Source organism: Canis aureus, chromosome 9 (genome assembly GCF_053574225.1).
Source record: "Canis aureus isolate CA01 chromosome 9, VMU_Caureus_v.1.0, whole genome shotgun sequence".
NCBI classification, from domain to species: Eukaryota; Metazoa; Chordata; class Mammalia; order Carnivora; family Canidae; genus Canis; species Canis aureus.
Genome location: NC_135619.1, coordinates 51033931 through 51054896, shown reverse-complemented (window position 1 = coordinate 51054896; position 20966 = coordinate 51033931). Strand labels below are relative to the sequence as shown.

At 51.5% G+C, this 20966-nt stretch overlaps 1 protein-coding gene across 1 annotated transcript in view; it reads left to right on the top strand.

Annotated features, from left to right (window-relative positions):
- LTBP2 (latent transforming growth factor beta binding protein 2) overlaps positions 1-20966 on the top strand; it is a 102038-nt gene that overhangs the window by 48622 nt on the left and 32450 nt on the right. The window contains exons 5-10 of the mRNA XM_077909993.1: positions 1886-2056; positions 2571-2777; positions 3555-3832; positions 4881-4983; positions 15926-16000; positions 18958-19080. Of these exons, the coding sequence (XP_077766119.1) occupies positions 1886-2056; positions 2571-2777; positions 3555-3832; positions 4881-4983; positions 15926-16000; positions 18958-19080 (957 nt within the window). The remainder of the gene's footprint in view (positions 1-1885; positions 2057-2570; positions 2778-3554; positions 3833-4880; positions 4984-15925; positions 16001-18957; positions 19081-20966) is intronic.

Genomic DNA, 20966 nt, shown 5'->3' with positions numbered 1-20966 from the left:
GAAACTCACCTCCCTGGCCCTGGTCCTTCTACCTCTTCCTTCCTGCAAACCGCAACCTTCCTGGACCAACCTGACCAGATCCTCCCCTGGCAGCCACAGCAGGGCCTCTGCTTTCTAGAGGAGACAACTGAGCATCCCTGTGGGTTCACACTTTGGCACATTCTGGTCATTGCCCAACAGTCCTTTCCTCTGTGCCTGCTCTCTCTCTCTCTCTCTCTCTCTCTCTCTCAATCTCTTTCTTTCCCAGTATCTCTCTGTCTGTCTTTCTCTCTCATCCCTCAGAGCAGTTACTCCAAGCTGCCCCTACTTGCCCATGTCCCATCCCATGAGCACATGGATAGGCCACCTGCCACCCCTTGGAGAGCTCCTCGCCTTCCTACCCATCTGCCCCACTGTGCTCACCACTTCCTTACCTAAACCCAAGCCTGAGCTCACTGCCTTTCCTTTTTCCCATGTTAAAAGTTAAGGTAACATTCACATAAAACTGACCATTTTAAAGTGTACACACCAGTGGTTTTTAGTGTATTCACAATTTTTTGCAACCGCCAGCACTATCTAATTCCCGAACATGGTCATTGCTCCACAAAGAAAGCCCCTGCCCATGAAGCCCCTCTCTCCCTCTCCCAGGCTCCAGGCCCCACTAGTCTACTTTGTCTCTGTAGATTTGCTTATCTTGGACATGTTATAAACAGAACCTCCACAGAATGTGGCCTTTTGTGTCTGGTATAACTTAGTATGATGTTTTCAAGGTTTATCCCTGTCAGTACTCATTCCTTTTTACGGTTCATGACCTCCTTTCTTGCCATCTTGAAAAGGGGATATCCCCCTTCTGGATTTCTCTAGAATGCTAGACCATCCCTTGTCTTCTCCGCACTCTCTCCCTTCTCCCTCTTCAGCCTGCCCCCTCTCCTGGCCCCTTCCCATCGGCAGATCCACGTAGTGACAGTGCCCATTCTCACACACGTTTGCACGCGCATACACCCCCACAGAGTTATTTCTTCACTCCCCTTGGGCTTCCATCTCTCTGCCCTTCACAGGACAGCTTCTTGAACATGCAGTCTATGCAGACTTTTTATACTTCCCTCCTCAAGCCCTCTCCCTCTGCCTTCCCTCCCTGGGCTCCCCATGCTGAATGAATACCCCCCACCTTTGAATTTCCACTGCCACTACCTGTGTTACATAACCAGCTTGCGTGATCACCCTGCCTCCCCTTCCACCTGGACACTCCAGCTGGGAAGGCACCTCTTTGATCTCTTACTGAAAATTTTCAAAGGTCACCACTACCCATCAAATATAGTGCCCACCCTTGCTCTGGCAGCCAGGGCACTCTGCAACTGACTCTAGTGATTCTCAAAGACTCTATCTTCCTCTGCTTCTCTTAGAAAACCCCCCACTGGCAAGTCAAGCTACAGTCAATTCTCTGCCCATGGGTTCAAAGCCCAGCTGCGGCACTTGCTAGCTGTGTGACTTGGAGCAACCTAACCTTGTCTGGGCCTCAGTTTCCTTAACTGTAAAATAGAAACATCAGCTTGGTTATAGGACCATTGTCAGTATTCAGCTATTGTAACCCTCAAAAATGCCAAGGATCTAATGGTTAAACCTAAAAGAGTATTCACTCAAGAAGATAAAAGGTTAATGTACATAAAGCATGGGCTTAGTGGTTGGCACACTGGCATTTCTCAATAAATGTTGGACTGTGAGATTCTCAAAGGTATTACCCTGCCCCCACTATGCCCCCACTATGGGACCTTGCTTCTAGTAGGTACTTAGCAAATGCCCTTGGGATGGATTCACCCCTGACCCCAGGGGCCTTTCTAACCAGCCTCTGGAGGTCACAGCTGTGCCTCTCAGCCCTGCCCCCTGGACCCAAGCCCTCTCTCTGCAGGGCTGAACCTCACTGAGAAAATCAAGAAGATCAAGATCGTCTTCACTCCCACCATCTGCAAGCAGACTTGTGCCCATGGGCACTGTTCCAACAGCTGTGAGCGCGGCGACACCACCACCCTGTATAGCCAGGGCGGTCATGGGCATGACCCCAAGTCTGGCTTCCGCATCTGTGAGTCCCTTCCCCCGACTCAGGTGGTTCCCAGGTCCTGGGGGTTGGGGGGCAGAGGGACAGGCCTGCCTTGGGCAGGAGCCCAGACCTTCTGCAGGAAGGAAGCCTCCTGCTCTCAGAATGTGGCTTCTGTGAGTGGCCCCCAGTGCCACAGAACGCTGGACCCTCACCCAGCGCAGTTACAGCCTAGCCGTGTGACTCAAGGCAAGCCCCAGAACCTGCCTGAGGGCCTGTCTCCCCCCCAGAGAAGTGAGGGCATTAGTAGTGCCACTGGCCTCCTGTCCCTCCCAGTTACTGTGGGGTCCAGGGCCCTGGCATGAAAGGGCTCTTTAGAAAGGCAAGAGCTGGCTCTCATCCGCCCTTCCTCACTCCCAGCCTCCTGGAAAGCCCCTGCCTCTCAGGGTGTGCTGGGCTCCCCCAGCCATCCAGATTTGAGCCCCCGCTCCCCTGCTTCCCTGGCCCCACCGGCCACCGTGTTCTCCGACCACCGGTCACCTCGAGGCCCGTGTCCCAGATTTCTGCCAGATACCCTGCCTGAACGGAGGCCGCTGCATCGGCCGGGACGAGTGCTGGTGCCCCGCCAACTCCACCGGCAAGTTCTGCCACCTGCCCTCCCCGAAGCTGGACGCAGGGCCGCGGGAGCGGGGCTCCCGGCTCGGGGCCCTGCTGGAAGGCCCCTTGCGGCAGTCCACCTTCACACTGCCCCTCTCCAACCAGCTGGGTGAGTGTGGGGCTGCGGGGTGCGCTGGGGAGCGGGCGTGGGGGTGCTGGCATGGTGGTGGAGGGCACGCCGGCTGCCTCCAGTCCGCGCTCCCTCCTTCTCTGCTCCCAGGACTCAATTTAGTTCATTTCCTAAACTTCTCTTTGCCTTTCCTCTGAACTCGTCAATTTTTTTTTCCCTTGCCCCCTACTGGGTGCTACGGATGAGACCAGACAGTGTCAAGGCAGGGTCCTGCCTTCAGGGAACCCTCTGTCCTGGACAGGAGAGCGAGGCAGGGTAGGAAGGACAGCATCACCCTATAAAACATGTCATTTCCCCTGCCTTCTGCTCTCAGGTACCAAGTAAAGGTACCAAAAATACAGACTTCTAGAGGAGGTCAGGGGGTAGAGAGCCCCCCGATTGTGCTCAGGAAGGCTAGATGGAGGGGGGGGGCTTCAGCTGGCCTTAAAGGGTTGATAGCCTTTGACTAAGCAGAGAGGGTGGGAGGTGGGGCCCTGCAGGGTCTGTTGGGCTGGATTTCAGGGGTTGTACAGGATCGTGGGGGCAGGTAGAAAAACCAAGAAGGTGGTTTGGAGGTTGAGAGGTCCTTCCTCAGAAGGTGCAGAGTGAAGGAGTTTGTGCTCCATCCTGTCCTCACTGGGGAATTGTGCTGGGGTTTGAGCAGAGAGTGGAGAAATGGAAGGAAGTTTCTGGGGAGACATGCAGCCAGTGGCCTGCCTGGCCCAGGGCTGGTGCTGGGGCTCTGTGGCCCGGCTCTGACCCAGCCCCTGTGCCCAGCTTCCGTGAACCCCTCCTTGGTGAAAGTGCATATCAACCACCCGCCGGAGGCCTCTGTGCAGGTCCACCAGGTGGCACGGGTGCGGGGCGAGGCCCCGGAGGAGAACAGCGTGGAGACCAGACCCTCACCCCGGCTCCCTGCCAGCCCCCGCCACAGCCCTTGGGACGGCAACAGCATCCCCGCGCGGTCTGGAGAGGCCCCTCAGCCGCCACCCCCTGCAGCACCCAGGCCCCCTGGACGGCTGGGCCGGTGTTATCTGAGCTCCGTGAATGGACAGGTGAGAACGCATCCCCTGACGTGGCCCTACAGACTTCCAGAATAGTGCCTGCCCCTCACTCTGCCCCTTCTCCTTCTCTCTCTGCTCCTCATCCTTATGGAATAAATGTCTGCAGCATCTTCCATTCCCCATATGGGAAAACTCAGGATATAACATTGCCTGAGCAAGGAGAGGGCTCCTCCCTACCTTGGCTCTGTTGGGTACTTGTCATTACCAGGCATTCCAAAGAGAACCCAAAAGAGCCCGCCTCTGGAAGGGCACCAGCATCCTCTGGTCCCAGTAAACCCTGGCCCATCCTGGAGCTGAGCCTGGGACTCCCTATGCATGGACAGTAGGGCTGTTAAAAAGAGTATGGTATTGAGTTGAGATTGGGGTCACAGAGATGTGGAATTGGAAAAGGCAGATTAAACCCTAAAGCCTTGGGGCTAAAAGATGAGAGAGCCTCCATCCCCTCTGGAGGCATCCATAATCAGTGATGGGAAATCAAGAGAGTTTTTCTGAGTCTAGGCACCTAAAAATATGGGCTAAGCCAGACCCAGGATGGTTTCTGCTGGGGTTGCATTTTGTTGTTTCCAGAAACCCCTCCTGACTTTAGGGAGCTGGAGGATGTAGGGAGTAGCCAAGGGATAGGGTCTCTGAGTCTCCAGATCCTCCTTGGCCTTTCAGCTTGTAGTATCCCTGAGCCTAGGCCCTGTTCATGGGGAAGGCTTGAATCATGGGTGAGTTCCTTGGACTCTGATGGAGGAAAGCCCATCCTTTGGGACCCTCTGTGGGCTGGGGACATGGAAGGGGACAGTTTGCAGGCCTGCACAGAACAGATCTTATCTGGACGTCCCCAGGCCCCAAATATAGGGTTTGGTAGAATGGAGTGTAAGTTTCTCTGCTTCCTTCCAGGACATCACCTGACTCTCTTCTCTCCTCCCTTGGGTGAGGCATCCCTGTAGCAGGACATTGGGGTTGAGCTCTTGCCTCAGGCTTTCCTGAGACATCTCTGTGCATGGCAGGGAAGGGAAGAGGGTATGATTGGTGTCCATGGCCTCTTTTCCAGTGTGCCAACCCCTTGCTGGAACTGACTGCCCAAGAGGATTGCTGTGGCAGTGTGGGAGCCTTCTGGGGAGTGACCTCATGTGCCCCATGCCCACCCAGACCAGGTGAGTGCTAGGTGCCAGGGTGTAGGGTTATGAATGAAGCTTTCCCAAGGCTTGGCCTCCACTTCATCTCCCACCAGGGTCTCAGACACCAGGCAGGTAGAATGGGCTGATAAACTGGGCAGGCTTTCCAGATCTGCTTTTGAGGGTGCTTCTGGCTGGTGGCTAAGGCTCTGGACAGCTCATAAGGCTCGAGCCCAGAGGCAGCCTGGACTCTCTGCTCTATCTGATTGCCTGGGAGGGGCTCCTTCTTCTTGCCAGTTGTTCTTGCCCAGATTGTAGGGATCCCATCTCATGCAGGGCCCTCTTCTGCCCCTCAGCCCCCTGCCCAGGCATCAGAGGCTCAATGATCTTGATTCAGAGACTGAGCATTTCCCTCATTGTCTCTCTGGAGGGGCCTCCATGCCTCTTCTTCACCTCCTCACCTCCTGTTTCCTAACCCAATTGGGTGTCTGTCCCAGAATGTCCTTGACCTTGGGATATGGGAAACCCTCTTTTGGATGGTAGGAAAAACCTAATGTGTATTCATTCATTTTTTTCACTCATTCCTTCATTTGTTCAACAAAAACTTACCAGGTGCCTTGTATGTGCCAAGCACTGAGGATTTGGGAGTCAGCAAAATGCCCATTCATGCTGCTCTCCTAGGGTATCGATCTTACAGTTGGGAGGTGGGTGATGAGATGCCTGTGCCTGATATTGCTTCTGCCCACCCCGCCTGTCTTTTCCCTCTGGGCTCTACTCCTAGGGCCTGGGTCCAGGCCTGGCATGTATTTCTTTTGCCTGTTAACAGTCAACTTGGTGAGTTGGCTTTGTAGGGGGCTGGCCTGGAGCCCAAAGGTGGGAGGGACAGGGCTGCTCCTAGCTTCAGACTTGGTTGTGGAGCAGTGACCATATTTTCCAAATTAAAAATAAGTTTGGACGATTTTGCAGTGTGATGGAGCTTTTGGTGAAGTAGCAGAGGGTAGCATTAAGCTTCCGGGCTTGAGCATCCAACACATAGCAGGTACCAGCCCAAGCTCTGCTGGCTCACCTCCTTCTCTGCGCCATCTCCAATCTGCAGGATGGAGACGGTAATGGTGCCAGCAGGGCTGCTATGGAAGGTAGATGAGGCATGCTTAGCATTAGGTCAGCAAACAGTAACTGCTATTATTATTGCTACAAAATATCCCTCCACAAAGGGAAAAGGGAATGGACCCACTGCCCCACGAAGAAGAGGGTCTTGAGCTGCTCAGTGTCTCCCCCTGCAGGCCAGAGATGGTCTCACCACTTTTCTTCTTCCCCTGTATCCCCTCCTCCTTCCTGGTTAGGCTCACCCTGGAGACTTCCACTTCCCACATTCCATTCTGTCAGTGGATTTTACATTAATGGGACTTTACATTAATTAATTACATTTGGAGCTCCTAGTGTGCAGGCCCTGGCAAGACAGTGGAGACTGAGGTAGAAGCAGTGCCTCCTTTCTCCAAGCTTATGGTCTGGAGTATGAGAGGAGAGGCATATACAGATAGCACTAACTAGACAAATGCCAAATGCTGTGGGAACACGGCAGAACCGGGACCACAGATAGGTCCTATAGCACCTTTGTACAAATTAGAGAAAGGTGCCACTTCCATTTGTTCAAAATAGCCTTTACAAATATAAATGCCAGCGATTCTCTTAGGTGTGGTGCTTTTGTGCAGTGGACAACCTGCACATCTGTTCACTGTGGGGTAGGGGATCCCAGCTCAAATTTGCATATCAGAGAAAGTTTCATACAGGAGGTGACATCCAGGATGAGATCTGAAGAATTATTAGAGTCAGCGAAAGAGAGGGGGAAGAGCTTAACAACCCAAGGAAATTGCATATGCAGGTGAGATCAAGAGAATGAGAAACTTTTCCTGGAGCACAGCACACCCAAGGCTGTGCCCTCACCTCCTCCTTGTCCCAGTTAGCGCCTCCTACCCTGCCCCCCCCCCACTGTGTTGCGCACATCTCAGCAAGCTGGGCACCAGTGTACAAACCCTGGAATGTCAAGCATTCCAGCACACTGAGCAAGAAATAACAAAGACCAGGGAACGTAAACACTTAAAATACATTAAAGTGCAGCTAGGCATTGTATAGAGAAGGGGCAAGACGCTGAGGAACCTTGTTTGTGTTGACAAAGTGCCAGACACCTAGCTCCACACCTGAGCCTAGGGCTGGGGGTGGGGGAAGTTTCTCTAAGTAGACACGACAAGCAAGCTACCATGCAAGAGTCCAGGGAAGAAAAGTTGAGCTGCTGGGGTGGGTTTGGGAATAGTTGGCAAGACAGACAGGACTCCTGGGTTCTAGAACATTCCCAGGCCTGGTGGCCTTGCCCCTCTGAGCCTCTCTGTCTCCTTTGATGAAATAAAGCTGTATCCTTCAGGGAAGGGCTTTGTCATCCCCAGTGACTTCATCTAGCAGAATCAGGGGGTGACGGGAGTGAGAAAGCCAGCAGCTATGTGACCTCGTGGCTTCCCCCAAATCACCTTTTGGCTTCTGAGGCTCCATGCTGGACTGTCAAAGAAGGCCCCTGCAGAATGATGCTATTTCTGATGAGGAAAGGGACTGTGTTGAAGTCTCATTTACACAGCACAGATAAATCCCTTTTCTTCTGGAAAAATTCTCCAGGGCTCTCTTTCTCAGAGAGATGGCTCAGGGAGTCAGTTTAGGTCAGCCCATGGTCTCCACCCTTCTCCCTTCTGTCTGAGTGACAGATGCAGCTGACCTTCCAGGACTCAAGCCTGAGCCACATCTTCCTGAGCCTGGGGAGTTTTCAGAGCTTCTGCAGGTCCCCTTGCCAGGGTCCAAAGAGCACACAACTCTCAAAAGCCACTCTGATTGAGGCCACATTTTTTAGTTTTTGTCTGAGAGAGACAGACATCTGTGTTGACTGGAAAGTTGGCCGCTGCCCCATCTGGCTTGGCACTGGCTGTGTCAACCCCCAGGCCCCTTTGCTGGGGCAGGCAGTGCTGGCATCCTGCTCACAGCCCGCACTGGTGGGCTCCAGCTGTTTGCCACGAGATCGGCTATCCGTCTGCCTGGCATGCGCTGAGTTCACCTCAAAACCCAGGCCCCTCCCCATATCTCCAGGGACTGCTGATTCCCTTGCTCTGCCCCTTCAAGGAGTTCTGCATCTTTCCCTCTTAAAAACAATAATAGCCACCAGTTGCTGAACATTTACACCATGCTGGGCTCTTCGCCCGCCTGATCCCTTTAAATTGATGCAACCACGTGCAAGCTAAGGATCTTTATCCCCACTTGACAAATGTGGACAATGAAGCTCAGAGAAGGCTGAGCAACTTGACCAAGGTCACACAGCTGGACAGGAGAGCCAGGCTTCAAGCCACAGTATATCTGATTCTCAGCTGATCAGGATCTCCCCAAATCATTCTGGGGAGACTTGCGCCCGCATGAAGACAACAAAAACCAGGACACAGACTCAGAGTGCACAGCCAGGAGGGGGCTGCCCAGGGTCGTGTTTCATGAGTTACGTGCACACGAAGGGCAACATCCCTCGAGAAGACTGGGACTGGCCAGACAGGCAGGGCAGCAGCCTGCAGCTCAGGCCTGTGAGTCCACGGAGATGTGCCAGTAGAATTGTCCCAGAGAGAAGCCGGTAGGCTTGTCCCATGTGGTTCTGGAGAGCTAAAGCCGATGCGTGGATGCTTCTGGTGAGCAGAGCTCAATCTGCAACTGAGCACAAGCTTTAACAGCTTATTAAAAACTGCAGCCTATCAAAACCCAGTGATATAACAGGGTCCTAAGTACTTCGCTCCCCACCACCGAGAGGATGCCTACTAAGAGCAGGTTTGTAGGAGCTGGGAAAGGAAATTGATTTTTGAGGGAATGGAGGCTCATATGTATGTGTCTGAAAATGTATTTGAAACCCTGCATAGAAAGAACGCTATGGTTTGCCTTGGTTTGGTCAGGGCCCTTGCCACGGGACCATTTCAGGTGAGACCAGCCCCCCTGGAGAGGGTGGGGTAGGTGAGGGGATGCAGGCAGTTGGCAGGATTTGGAGCAGGGAGCACCAGGGCAAGTCACAGCAGCAGCGCTGCTATCGTCACCATCACTGTTAGCAACCGTGTCTTCAGAGAGCTCACTAAGTGCCAGGCACCATGCTAAGTGCTTCCTCATTCCACCGCATCCTGACCATGTCTCTGAGAGTTGGGTGTGACCGGCTTCATTTTACAGATGAGGAAATTGCGTCTATGTGACCAGAGACCCCTGCCTCTAACCTGTGATCTACCTCCTAGGCTGCTTCTTGTGTACTTGGCTTGGGGAATTTCCTCAACCAGAGGACCCTGGCTTAGGGAACAGCTGTGTTGGGGTGGGGCTCCTGTTCTCTGGGACTCTGGGTGAGACGCCCAGTCTCCTGCCCTAAAGAAATGGGATTTTTCAGAATTCTAGTTGTTGGGCTGGAAAAAAAAAGCAGTGTGTCTTTGGCTCAGGGATGTCCTGAGAGCTTCTTCCAAGGGACTCGAGGCCTCCTGGGAATTGTGCCTCAGCTCATTTTAGCGCCCTCCTTATCCCATGGCGAGTGTCATCAACACGTGGCATCTCCGGCCTGGAGAGGTCGGGGAATGGCTAGGGAGGGGTTGGGTGGAGTGGCACCTCTCTGAACCAGGGTCTGAGCCTCTCCACCTCACTGCTTCTGGTGCCCAAGATACCTACTTTGGCTTTAGTACTGCCCAAGGAAGCAGTCAGAGCCCATCTTTTGGTGGGATTTCCACAATTCTTGGGGTAGGGGGATCCATTAGAACTTCCCCAAACTGGAATATCTGGAATAATGAACCTTATGATAATCACCAATATGTGACAAGGATCAGGCTCAGAGTTTTGCATGCTCGTTTACTCTTCACAAGAGCCCCAAAGAAGGAATTGTCACCCACATTTTACTGATAAGAAAACTCAGAGGGGTTGAGTAACTTGCCCAAGTGTCTCCAGCCAGTGCGGGGCAGCAGCCAGCTTGCTATCCTTGAAACTGTGTTGCTGGAAGGAAGGAGAAAAGGAGGAAGGAAAGAAGGTAGAAAAAAAGGAGGAAGGAAGGAAGGAGGAAAGGAGGAAGGAAGGGAGGGAAGGAGAGAAGGAAGGAAGAGGGAGGAGCTAAGTCTCGAGTGCATCTACAAGGACTGTGCCAGGCACGGTGCTAGCTTCAATCTGACATTGACTGTTTCTCAGTAAAGTGGACCTTCCCAGCCCATGGAACTGAGTTTCTGTCCCCACTTCTACCGATGAAAAATTAAGACTGACAGAGGTTAAGAAATGTGCTTCGGGTCACACCGCTAGTCAGAGTAGAGCCAGGAATTCAATGTGGCTCTGGCTGCCCCAGAACCCACACTTCTTCCACTGCTCTGGGGGACTGGAAGTTTCTTTCCAGCTCTACCCACCCGAGGTTTGCACATCAAGGACTCAGCTCCAGTCGGCTCACATGCCCCGGTGCGTCGAGCCCAGCCTCATCCGGGGTGTGTATATGTGTCTGTCTGTCCTCTGGCAGAGCAATGTGTGGCAGGGTACCCTCCAGAACTCCCTGCTGTGGCCAGCTGTCATCACAGGCTGAGATCAGCGTGGCTTGTAAACAGCCCCGTGGCCAGACATATGTCTCCACCATCTCCTCCCTGAGCTCTGTCGTAGAGTCAGGGCCAAAACTGTCTCCAGCGATTAGTCTGTCCTGGTTGAGGCCTCCTTGGGAGTCCCAGCAGCCAAGGGGGAGAGTGAGCAAGGCAGGGGCCCCTCTCCTTCCTTCCCTGGGGTGGGAGCTGGCCCAGGTACAGCAGTGAGTAGACAGGGCTGAGGTCAGGGGCCAGGAGACCCAAGGTTCTGGCCCACATGACCACAATCCATAACAGGAAAGGTCTGCCTTATGGGCTTCATGGGCATTCTGTGATGCTCAGACTCCTTGGAGTTAGGGTTGGTCCCCGCTGACCCCTCCACAGCTGCTTGGGCTTTCTCAGGCCTAAGGGGCCCAACTGCAAGGTCACTGGCAGCTCTCCATGTGTCTTTTTGAAGCACCTACTGGAAACACTGCTTAGCCACTCTCTTTCCAGATCCACTTCTCTCTGCTTTCTGACCCCTGTGTTCTCCTTGTGTTGGCTGAGGAGCCGTGGGGGGTTGTGCAGGTCCTGCTGCATTGCCTTTATTCATTCTGCTTGGCACTTTGGTGGTAGACCTTCTGGAACATTTACCCAACATCTGATTAGTCCTCTGGCCATCTGTGACCATCAGTCCTCTAGTCCATTTTCTGACCTCCTCCTGGGCATCTCTGCCTTTATTTTTCCCATTTTCCCTCCTGATCCTGTGTTTAAAAAAGGGGGAGAAGAGAGGTTCCCAAGAAGGGTAATATACTTCCTAGTGGGCACACGTCTCCCTGTAGCCTACAGACCTTAGGATCCCTGCCTAGACAATTCCTGAGGCTTGGCATGAGTTCATTCATTTATTTACTCAGAGGCAGTAGAGAGGAATTGTTCAGAATCTATCCTCCGGAGGCGGACTGCCTGGGTTCATAATCCCAGCTCCCTCCACCAGCTAGGAGACCATGGGCACGGTTCCCAACCTCTCTCTGACTCAGTTTGCTCCTCCATAAAATGGTGATAGTATTACTAAGTTCCCTAGGGCTGTTATGAAGATTAAATAAGTTAATACATGTAAGCCCTTTATAATAGGGCTTAGCCCAGAGTAAGTACCATTTAGTGTTTGATCTTATTATTCATTCCATTTTGATTGAGTGCCTACAGGGGTGCCTGGGTGGCTCAGTCAGTTGAGCATCTGACTCTTGATCTCAGCTCAGGTCTTGTTCTTAGAGTCATAAGTTCAAGCTCTGCATTGAGCTCCATGTCCAGTGTGGAACCTACCAAAAAAAAAAGATGATGAGACATCTGAATGGCTCAGTTGGTTAAGCGTCTCGTCTGCCTTCAGCTCAGGTCGTGATCCCAAATACCAGGATCGGGCCCCACATCAGGCTCCCTGTTCATCAGGGAGTCTGCTTCTCCCTCTGCCCCTTACCCCACTCGTTTTCTCTCTTTCTCTCAAACAAATAAATAAAATCTTTTTTAAAAATTAAAAAAAAAAGATGACTGAGTGCCTGTAGTGTGCCATGTGCTGTGCTCAGCTCTAGAGATGTAGCAACAATGAAGACAAGGTCCCCGTGCTCATAGAGCTTACACTTCAGTGGGGGAGACAGACAAGCAAACAGGCAGCAATGACAGCATTTTAAGTGCCATGGCGAGGGAAGGCTTGAGTGTTGAGAGCACTTGGAAGGCAACCTAGTGCAGGTGGCAGGGGTGGTGGCGCCTGCCCTCCCCCCTCGCCGTGAATCACACAGCTCGTTGGCTGCCAGGATCACGCCTGGAGCCTCGGGTGGGTGCTGAGTTCCACCCGAGCCAAGGTTCTCCCTTCCACATGGCTATCTAAACTTCAGCCTTCTATCCCCTGATGAGCCTGAAGCTGACTTTTCTGGATTGGGTGCTACACTTGGTCTTACAGAAGCTCACAGGTGGCCTCTGTGAGGTGCGAGGAAGGGTCTGAGGGCCCTCTTTGGGATCAGGTTGGGGTTGCTGGCAAAATGGGAATTGCATCAGGGGAAGTGGCTTTGAAATTTGTTCCTCTCCAGAAAAGTCTGCCTTCACCAACGGTTGCCCATCCAACAGTGTCTCTTAAGGCCAGTGAGAGGGCAGAGTGCCGTTGGAAAGAAATCACTTTATTTGGGAAAAGTGTATGAATTCAAATGACTGAAGGAGCACAGCTCCTGTCAGTTTGCACACTCCTGGGTTCTCAGGGTGCCCTGCAGTTGCCAGCAGCCGACCCACCCTTGCTCCCAGCTCTAAACCCAGCTCCCACCACTCCTCTCCTGCTCACTGAAGAAGTAGGGTCCTTCTGCCTCATGTCTCCCTCCTGACATCACCGTGCTGCCCTGGCCTCCTGGCCTGACCCCCTCTCCTCCCTCCTACTTCCAGCAGAGTGGCATGCAAGGGATGCAGCCTCTGCAGCCAGAGGCTAGGATTCAACTACTCCTGGGCCCCCTCTGAGCTTCAGCTTTCCTAATCTGTACAATGGGGATAACACTTCCTGCCTTGCAGGGTCCTTGTGTGGGAAACAGGATAATTCATACCAACGGCCTCACAGCTCTGTCCAAATGTTCCCTTGTTCCCAAATGTTCCTCGGCCCTCTGGCATCAGCCTCGCATTATTCTTTCCCACCTTCTGCTCCTCATAATGTTTGCAGGCTGCATCGAATCAGCTAGCTTTCTGACTTTCTCCAAACAACTTCCCCCCCTTCCTTCCTCCTCCCTGTCCTCAGCTGATACCCCCAGGCCCCATGCCAGGGGCGCTCACATTTCCCAGCCTCACTCCCATCCTTCTGTCTCAATGTCAGCATGTTCAGAATCCTCATTTATCCCCACCAGGCCAGAACCTAGTCCCCACAGTGGGACAGCAGCAAAGCCTGAGCGAGACTGCTGTCCATAGTGGGGAAAGATATTACAAATTCAACTGACATTTTTTTAATGTTAAAAAAAAATAAAGCTTTACTAATTTACATCTTCGCTTGGTCTGTATGTCAGACTGTCGGATGTCATGTTTGGCATGTGGAGTGTCCTCAGGGAAGAGTGGGGTGCCAAGAAAACATGGTGCCTCCTCATGTTTGTCTTTGGCATATCACAAGGCGTAACCTACAACAATGCTCAGTTTATGGGGTTTTTCAATTATGTTGTCAAGTTTTAACGAAAACAACCCTCACCAAGTAGAGAAGTGACTCTAAAAAAATTCCTGTAAAGAAACAGGATTCAAAATAATACTAATAACATAATTGCAAGTAATCACTTTTAAAATGCAATGCTGCTGCTTCTCCTCTGACCTGTAATCAACTGTATTCCAAAGTAAACATAATGAGGACTTCTCAGATGTGACCCCAAATGGACCCTAGGATCCAAATGATCAAGAAGGCTGTATGAAATAATGGTTCATATCTACCAACCTGAATAATGGACTTCACCCCAAGTCTATAATGCTCTGGGAACTAGCTGCTACTGATAGAGGGAAAGCTAGATAGCTTAGAAAAACATTTAAAACACCAAGATGCTCAAACTTCATTGTACAATTAGATGAAAGTACAGATATCTCTAACGTGCCTCTTGGTATTTGCAAGAGTCCCTATATGAAGAACTATTCTTTTGTAAAGATACTACCAAAGAAAGAATGAATCACAAGGCATATATTCTCAACATAAATGACTTCTTGAATAAAAATAAGTTTTTCCAACAACTCCATCTGGGTAGTTGCTGATGCTCTAACTGAAATAGAAAGAGATCTAGGTGAGGTCATAGAGGTGGAGGGTGCTCTGTGTGACATGCCCTTACCACAGCATCTGATCATAGGCAAGGAAGTCACAAGGAAGTCAAAATCAGAAGACAAATTGCCAGGGGAAGTCTTGTTTATAAAACAAGACCTTTAAAGTAGGATGGAGCTTTGTGGAACACTGTGTCAGAATAGTGTCTGGGAAAAATCCCCATACCCATGAGAATTGCCGGCTGTGTCTTGGCCAAAAAATGGTCAGACTTATATATGAGCTGTTCTTTTCTTTAAAAAAACAAAACAAAACAAAACAAAACAAAAAGATGGGTGTCCATATCTGTTGCCCTTTCCTGTGATGACAAACGGCTCAGTACTCTGCTACCTGCTAGAGCTTTTCAGGGAAAGAAAGAAAATCAAAATGCCCTTCAAAGCATTCCTCTGGAGGCTGACGTGCTAGTCCATCCCACCAAAGTAACAGAGATGGTTCCCTGTTTTCAAGTCAATAGGTTTTTCTTTTTCAAAGCACTCCCCACCCCTTTATAGTAAAGGAGAATGTTGAGAAATCCAGGTCAGATGGGCGGGTATTAGCACCAGAATCTGAGACTTATTTCCTTGTTGGTAAATCTGGAGTCAAACCAGTTTGGTCTGCCATTAACTTTGGGGAGGGCTGCTGTGCCAGAGCCTGTGCCACAGAAAGAGCCTTTTGAAACGGATGTTTGGAAGCAGTGCCATCATTATGAGATTGGTTGCTGTAAACCAACTCCATTTGCATATTTAAAAAACTTGAAAACTGGAATTTTTTAATGTATTTTACATTTGTAAGAACAATTAGCCAACCTCAGGGGAGATGGAAAGTTACTGGCCAGATTTCAGCACCAGCATCGCACAGCTGGTGAATGAAAACCAAATAGTGTGGTTTTATAAGGTGCCATCAACTAGGAGCTCCTTCTGTCTTGAACCAAGACACCTTGTCAGCTACGGCAGCATTCAAACCCAAGATCGAAATACACTGAACTTAGACTGTGAACTGTTCCATCTACGATAGTTATATAAGCCGTAACCATTAGGAGAAACTTGGGCGATGGACACACGGGACCTCTCTGTGACTATTTCTTGTAACTTCCTGCAAATCTATAATTACATCAACACCAAAAAATCAAATAAATAAATAAATAAATAAATAAATAAATAAATAAAACATGTTTAATCACATTAGAGTGTATAACATTGATAGATGTTCAAGACCTGCAGTCATGGAGTGTCTTTTCTAGAAAGAGCAAGGTGGGGATGCCTGGGTGGCTCAGCAGTTAAGTGTCTGTCTTCAGCTCAGAGCATGATCCCGGAGTCCTGAGATCAAGTCCCACATCGGGCTCCTCGCAGGGAGCCTGCTTCTCCCTCTGCCTGTGTCTCTGCCTCTCTCTGTGTGTTTCTTATGAATAAATAAAATCTTTTAAAAAAAATAGAAAGAGCAAGGTGGGTGCAGAGTGACCTAGTGAGAGCCAGAGAAGGAATTGTACCCAAGGAGGCACAGCTGTCTGCAGTGATGACTTGGGGGACAGGGCCTCACAGCTGTGGAGTGGATTGCACCCTACTTTTTTTCATCATGAGTGACAGCCCAAGGCCCTCCAGTGAGACCTGTCTATATCTTTACTCTTCAGCCTCCCCGGTGATTGAAAATGGCCAGCTGGAGTGTCCCCAGGGGTACAAGAGACTGAATCTCACTCACTGCCAAGGTAAGGATGACCCAGGCCAGGGCTGGGCTTAGAGATGGGGGATGATGAAGGGCTGAGGATGCTGGGGCACTCCCCCTACCCATCCACAGAGAGAAGGAGTGGTGTCGCTGAGTGGTCTTCGCTGGACACCTCTAAGCCTCAGCTTGAGGGAGTTGTGGGGGCTGCTGGTTCCAGGGACCTAAGGAAATCATGGTGGGATAATGATAGAGCAGGCCTAGAAAGGACTTGGGAGCTGAACTTGTCCCTCTTTCCCTCTCCAACTGCCCCACCCCCACGCCCTGCCAGACCTAAGCCAGGTGCCTCTCTCCAGCTGCAGGATCTGTGTGTGAAGGCACTTCCCCAGTCCCCACATATCCCCTTACCTCCCTGGCCAATCCCCCCTGGGATGGGAGGACTTTTGACTTCACGATCTAGTCAGCCTGAGTTGTTGGGGACCTCTGTGGACATCCTTCAACAAATTACCTCCAGCTGCTAAGACCTCCCTCCCGCAGCCAGGAGGGGGCAGAGAAAAGGCACAGGTGGAGGTAAGAGGAGACCATGAACACAGACCCTGACCTTGCTGGCCTGGCTGACAGGCCAAGGTACCCTCCCCCAGGAGGCTTCTTCTTCGGGAGAGAGGGATCTGAGGAAATCTCGGGGTGGCCAGGCTATCTTCCTGGGGGGGTACTGGGCCTGAAGGGGATTTCTGGCCCATGGACAAAGTGCTTGGGCCAAGCAAAAGGGCAGACCTCTGACCCAGCCCAAGGTCAGGCTCCCCTGGGGGCAATGAGGACTAGTAGACTGGATGGTGGGTGTGGAGAGAAGTCTTTAGTGTTGCTCTTAGAGGATACAGAAGGGCCATTCATATCTCAACTGTCCCCAGTGGCCTCTCCTCCTGGCAGGTTTCCCAGTGCACAGGGTTAAAGTTATTCTCGGGATCGCATGTGAGCTCTTGGCCCTCCCTCCATTAAGCCCCAAGGATACAGGAAGCCAAGGGGCCCTCCCCAGGGCCCTTTAAACCTCCCCCTTTCCATGTCTGTCGTCTTGGTCTCCATATCTGGGGGGGAACCTACTCACTTCTACACCCGTGTGCGTCACTATCCTCTCTCTCTCTCCATCCTTCTCTCCTGCTACAGGGCAATTTTGGGGAGTGTTGTTACGAGCTGCATGCATTGTGCTAGGCATTAGCACACAGTGACAGATAAACAAGGCAGCTGCTTCGGGTGATTACAGATGTTTAAACAATTATACACCATGGGAGAAGTTCTCTTGCTAGGAAGAAGCTCTGGGTGCCATGCGATGGTGGGGTAGGGGCCCCTTCCCAGACTGGGAGGTAGGAGAAGGGCTTCAGGTGATGCCTGACCTGGAGAAGGATGAGTAGAGGCAATCAGTTAAAGAGGATGCAGGCATTCCAGGCAAAGGAACAGTTGGGCTGGCTGGAGTACAGCCTGTGTAGCCACGGGAGACAATACAGACATTTCAGGGCCTCATTGGAGCCACCTACTCACCCACAGGCTTTGGGGAAATATAGTGGAGGGCATTGGATATCATGTGAGGGTTTAGGAGCTCCCTCTAAGAGGTGAATGGGGACCCCAGAGGCATGTCATGTTTTTGTTTTTAAGATTTTACTTGTTTATTCATGGAAGATGCAGAGAGAGGCAGAGACACAGGCAGAGGGAGAAGCAGGCCCCCTGCGGGGAACCCAAAGCAGAACTCAATCCCAGGACCAGGGATCACACCCTGAGCCAAAGACAGATGCTCAACCACTGAGCCACTCAGGTGTCCCAGCATATCAGATTTAGATATATCACTCTGGCCACAGTCCAGAGGCAAATGGGTCTGTTCCCCTTCCTAGACCTCAATGGCATTTCCCAAGGGCACCTCACTCCCAATAGGGTGTCCTGCCAAAGAATGGTTGGGCCATCTTCTAGCCCCTTCATTCCTGTGCTCAGTGCCACTTTCCCTGAAGCTTACAGGTGAGCAGGTGACTCTGGTAATGAGGTCGTCATGTCTAATATCCTGGCTCTGGAGGTGAGAGTGCCCCTCACAAATCTTCCATACTCACCATCATCACCAAAGGCACCATCGCCAAGACTTCTTGGAGCTTAGAGTGTGAGGGTTGGGATTTCCCCTTGGCAGGAAGAAGTTTCCAGCATGAAATGTTTTTGAGATCACAAAGGAAGCTAATGTCACTCCCTTATCTAAAAAACAGCAGGAGCATCCACTGGTGTTCTGCCCGAGGCCTCCCAGCCTCCTGGAAACATGCCCTCCAAACCGTGTACCCTTTGGGGCTTGTTTCGATTTTCCTCCCTCCTCATCCTTGCCAGGGACCCTCCATCCTGCAGCTCACTGTGGACGTGCTCCCTAGATCTTGGGCCCAGCAGAGATGCTTCAGAGTCCCTCAAGGAAGGCTGAATAGGAGGGACTGGGGACTGGGCAAATGGTTCTCCACCCTCCAACCCAAACTGTCCCCTTATCTGCTCCCCTCATTTGCATCCCAGCATGCCACTCACCAGCTGAGTGACTTTGGGCAAGTTACTCCTGGACCCTGTTTCCTCACCTATGAAATGAAGCCACATGGGTCTACTTGATAAAATTATTGGTAAGAATTCAATGAAGTGTCATACGTAAGCCACCTGGCATGGTACCTGGCACATAACAGATGGTCCATACACATTAGCTCCTAATATTATGATTGTTAGTACTAGTTAGTAGAATTAAGTGATTTGCAATTTTTATCTTGTTTTATTCTCCTAACAGGACTATTCTCCTAACAAGACTAGTTACTATTAATGTACCCCATTTTATGAATGAAGAAACTGAGGCACAGAGAGAGCAACCACACTTAACAGATGGCAGCTCTCTTATTGTTGTCCCCCTTTTTTGGAGAAAGTATGGGAAGAAGATCTGTGCACCAGCCCCTCCCCTCCATCAGGCTTGGTGGGGCGGGTGCTCCCTCACCTTCTCCAACCCTGCAGATATCAACGAGTGCCTGACCTTGGATCTGTGCAAGGACTCGGAGTGTGTGAACACCAGGGGCAGCTACCTGTGCACCTGCGGGCCTGGCCTCATGCTGGACCCATCCAGGAGCCGCTGTGTGTGTAAGTGCTGGTAGGGAGCAGAGATGGTGGATACCGGGAAACAAGATGGGATCCTTGGGGGACACCTGAGTGGCTCAGTCGGTTGGGCATCTGCCTTCAGCTCGGGTCAAGATCCCAGGGTCCTGGGCTAGGAGCCCTAGCCCGCATTGGGCTCCTACTCAGCAGAGAGCCTGATTCTCCCTCTCCCTTTGCCTGCTGCTCTCCTTGCATGTTCTCTTTCTCTCTGTCAAATAAATAAAATCTTTAAAAAAAAAAAAAAAATCAGATCCTTGGAGGCCCAGGGCCCAGGGCCCAGGACCTCTGTCTCAACCTGGAGCTGGGGTCAATGTACAAAAACTGACCTGCCCCTACCTGCTAGAGCGGGGACCGTTATGACTTCAGTTTTGGTTTTTGGCGTTTCTTTTGGGGCTTTGCAGTTTGGGATTTTCCACTTCTATTTTTTCTCTAATCCTTTCTGTCCCATCTGCTGCCTCATTTACTTTGAGGGGACATGTGTTGCCTTTGCTCTGATGCCTCTGAGCTGTGGCTGCCTCTTCTAGGCCTGAGTTTGAAAGCCTGGTCCCTTAACTACAGATAGGCCTCCCTTAAAGGTCCCATCTGTAGCATGAACGGCACTGCTGCCTGGCCCGAAGGGCTTGCCATAAACCTGGGGTCCTTTATGGTTCGGAATGTGTCTGCATCGGCGAATACATACACGTCACTGGTCATATTAGGACCGTGTCTGTGTGTGTGTGCATGCTGTGTGTGTGTGTGTGTGTGTGTGTGTGTGTGTGTACCCCCAGGCAGTTGTTTCCAGTGGCCTCTGTGGCTTCCTGCTGGAAGGAGCCCAGGCTGGCAGCACCCCCAGATAGCAGAGCTGACGCCATAGCCCAGATAGGGTGGACTGACCAGAACAGAAGAAAACCAGTCCTGACTGGCATCTGTCAAATGGCAGTCCGGGTCAGGTTGGCCACCCTCAGCTCAGCAGAGCTCCCCATGCCTAGCCAAGCCCTCAGTCTTACGAATCACTAGGTGCTGGGTCTGAGGGGCGCCGCAGGATGAGCAAGACTCCAGTGCCACCCAGAGGGAGCATCCCACATGAAGGGAAAGAGGAGACTGGACCCAGTGCATGTCTACAGGGAAAGAAGACAGCAAGAGCCTGAAGAGGGATCCCCAGAGTCAGGAGGCCCAGAGTGGGCTCCCAGGGAGACTTTGTGGCGACAAGGACATGCGATCAGTGCCTCCAGGGGCATACAGCACTTCCTTCTCCTCATCCTACGCACCCCCCCCACTTAAGGTCATTTGATTAGGCATTTTTCACACCTGAAGTGGCTTTTAGTTATTAGTGCCAGAAAGAAACCCTTAATATAGGGAGGCAGAGATGACACTTGGGTGTCCTTTTTCTCCCTCCCTACTATTATTACTCCCTCCAGCTCCCTCTTGATGATTTACCTCCCTGTAGGTGGAAAGAGGCAGACATGAAGTTTCTCTTGCCTTCACTTCTGAGCTTTGCCCTCTTCCCAACCACCTGACCAGGGCCAATAGAGCACTCTACAAGGGCCCCTCTGTGTGGGGCAGCCTCCTGATACTCTCAGCCAGGTCACCTCCACCCTGGGGCTCAGAAGGACCAAGCCATTACCTACAGCATTCCAAGGGAAGTGACCAATGGAAACAGAGATTATACCTGGAGACCCAGGCTCCTGGACTGAGCATGAATTGATCTGTGTATCTAGCATATGACCTTTGACAAGTCACTTTCACATACATCATTGTGAAGAAAGTGCATTAGTCAGGGGGTGCCTAACTGGCTCAGCTGGAGGAGCGTATGACTCTTGATCTCAGGGGTCATGAGTTTGAGCCCCACACTGGTGTAGAGATTACTTAAATAAATAAATAAACTTGAAAAA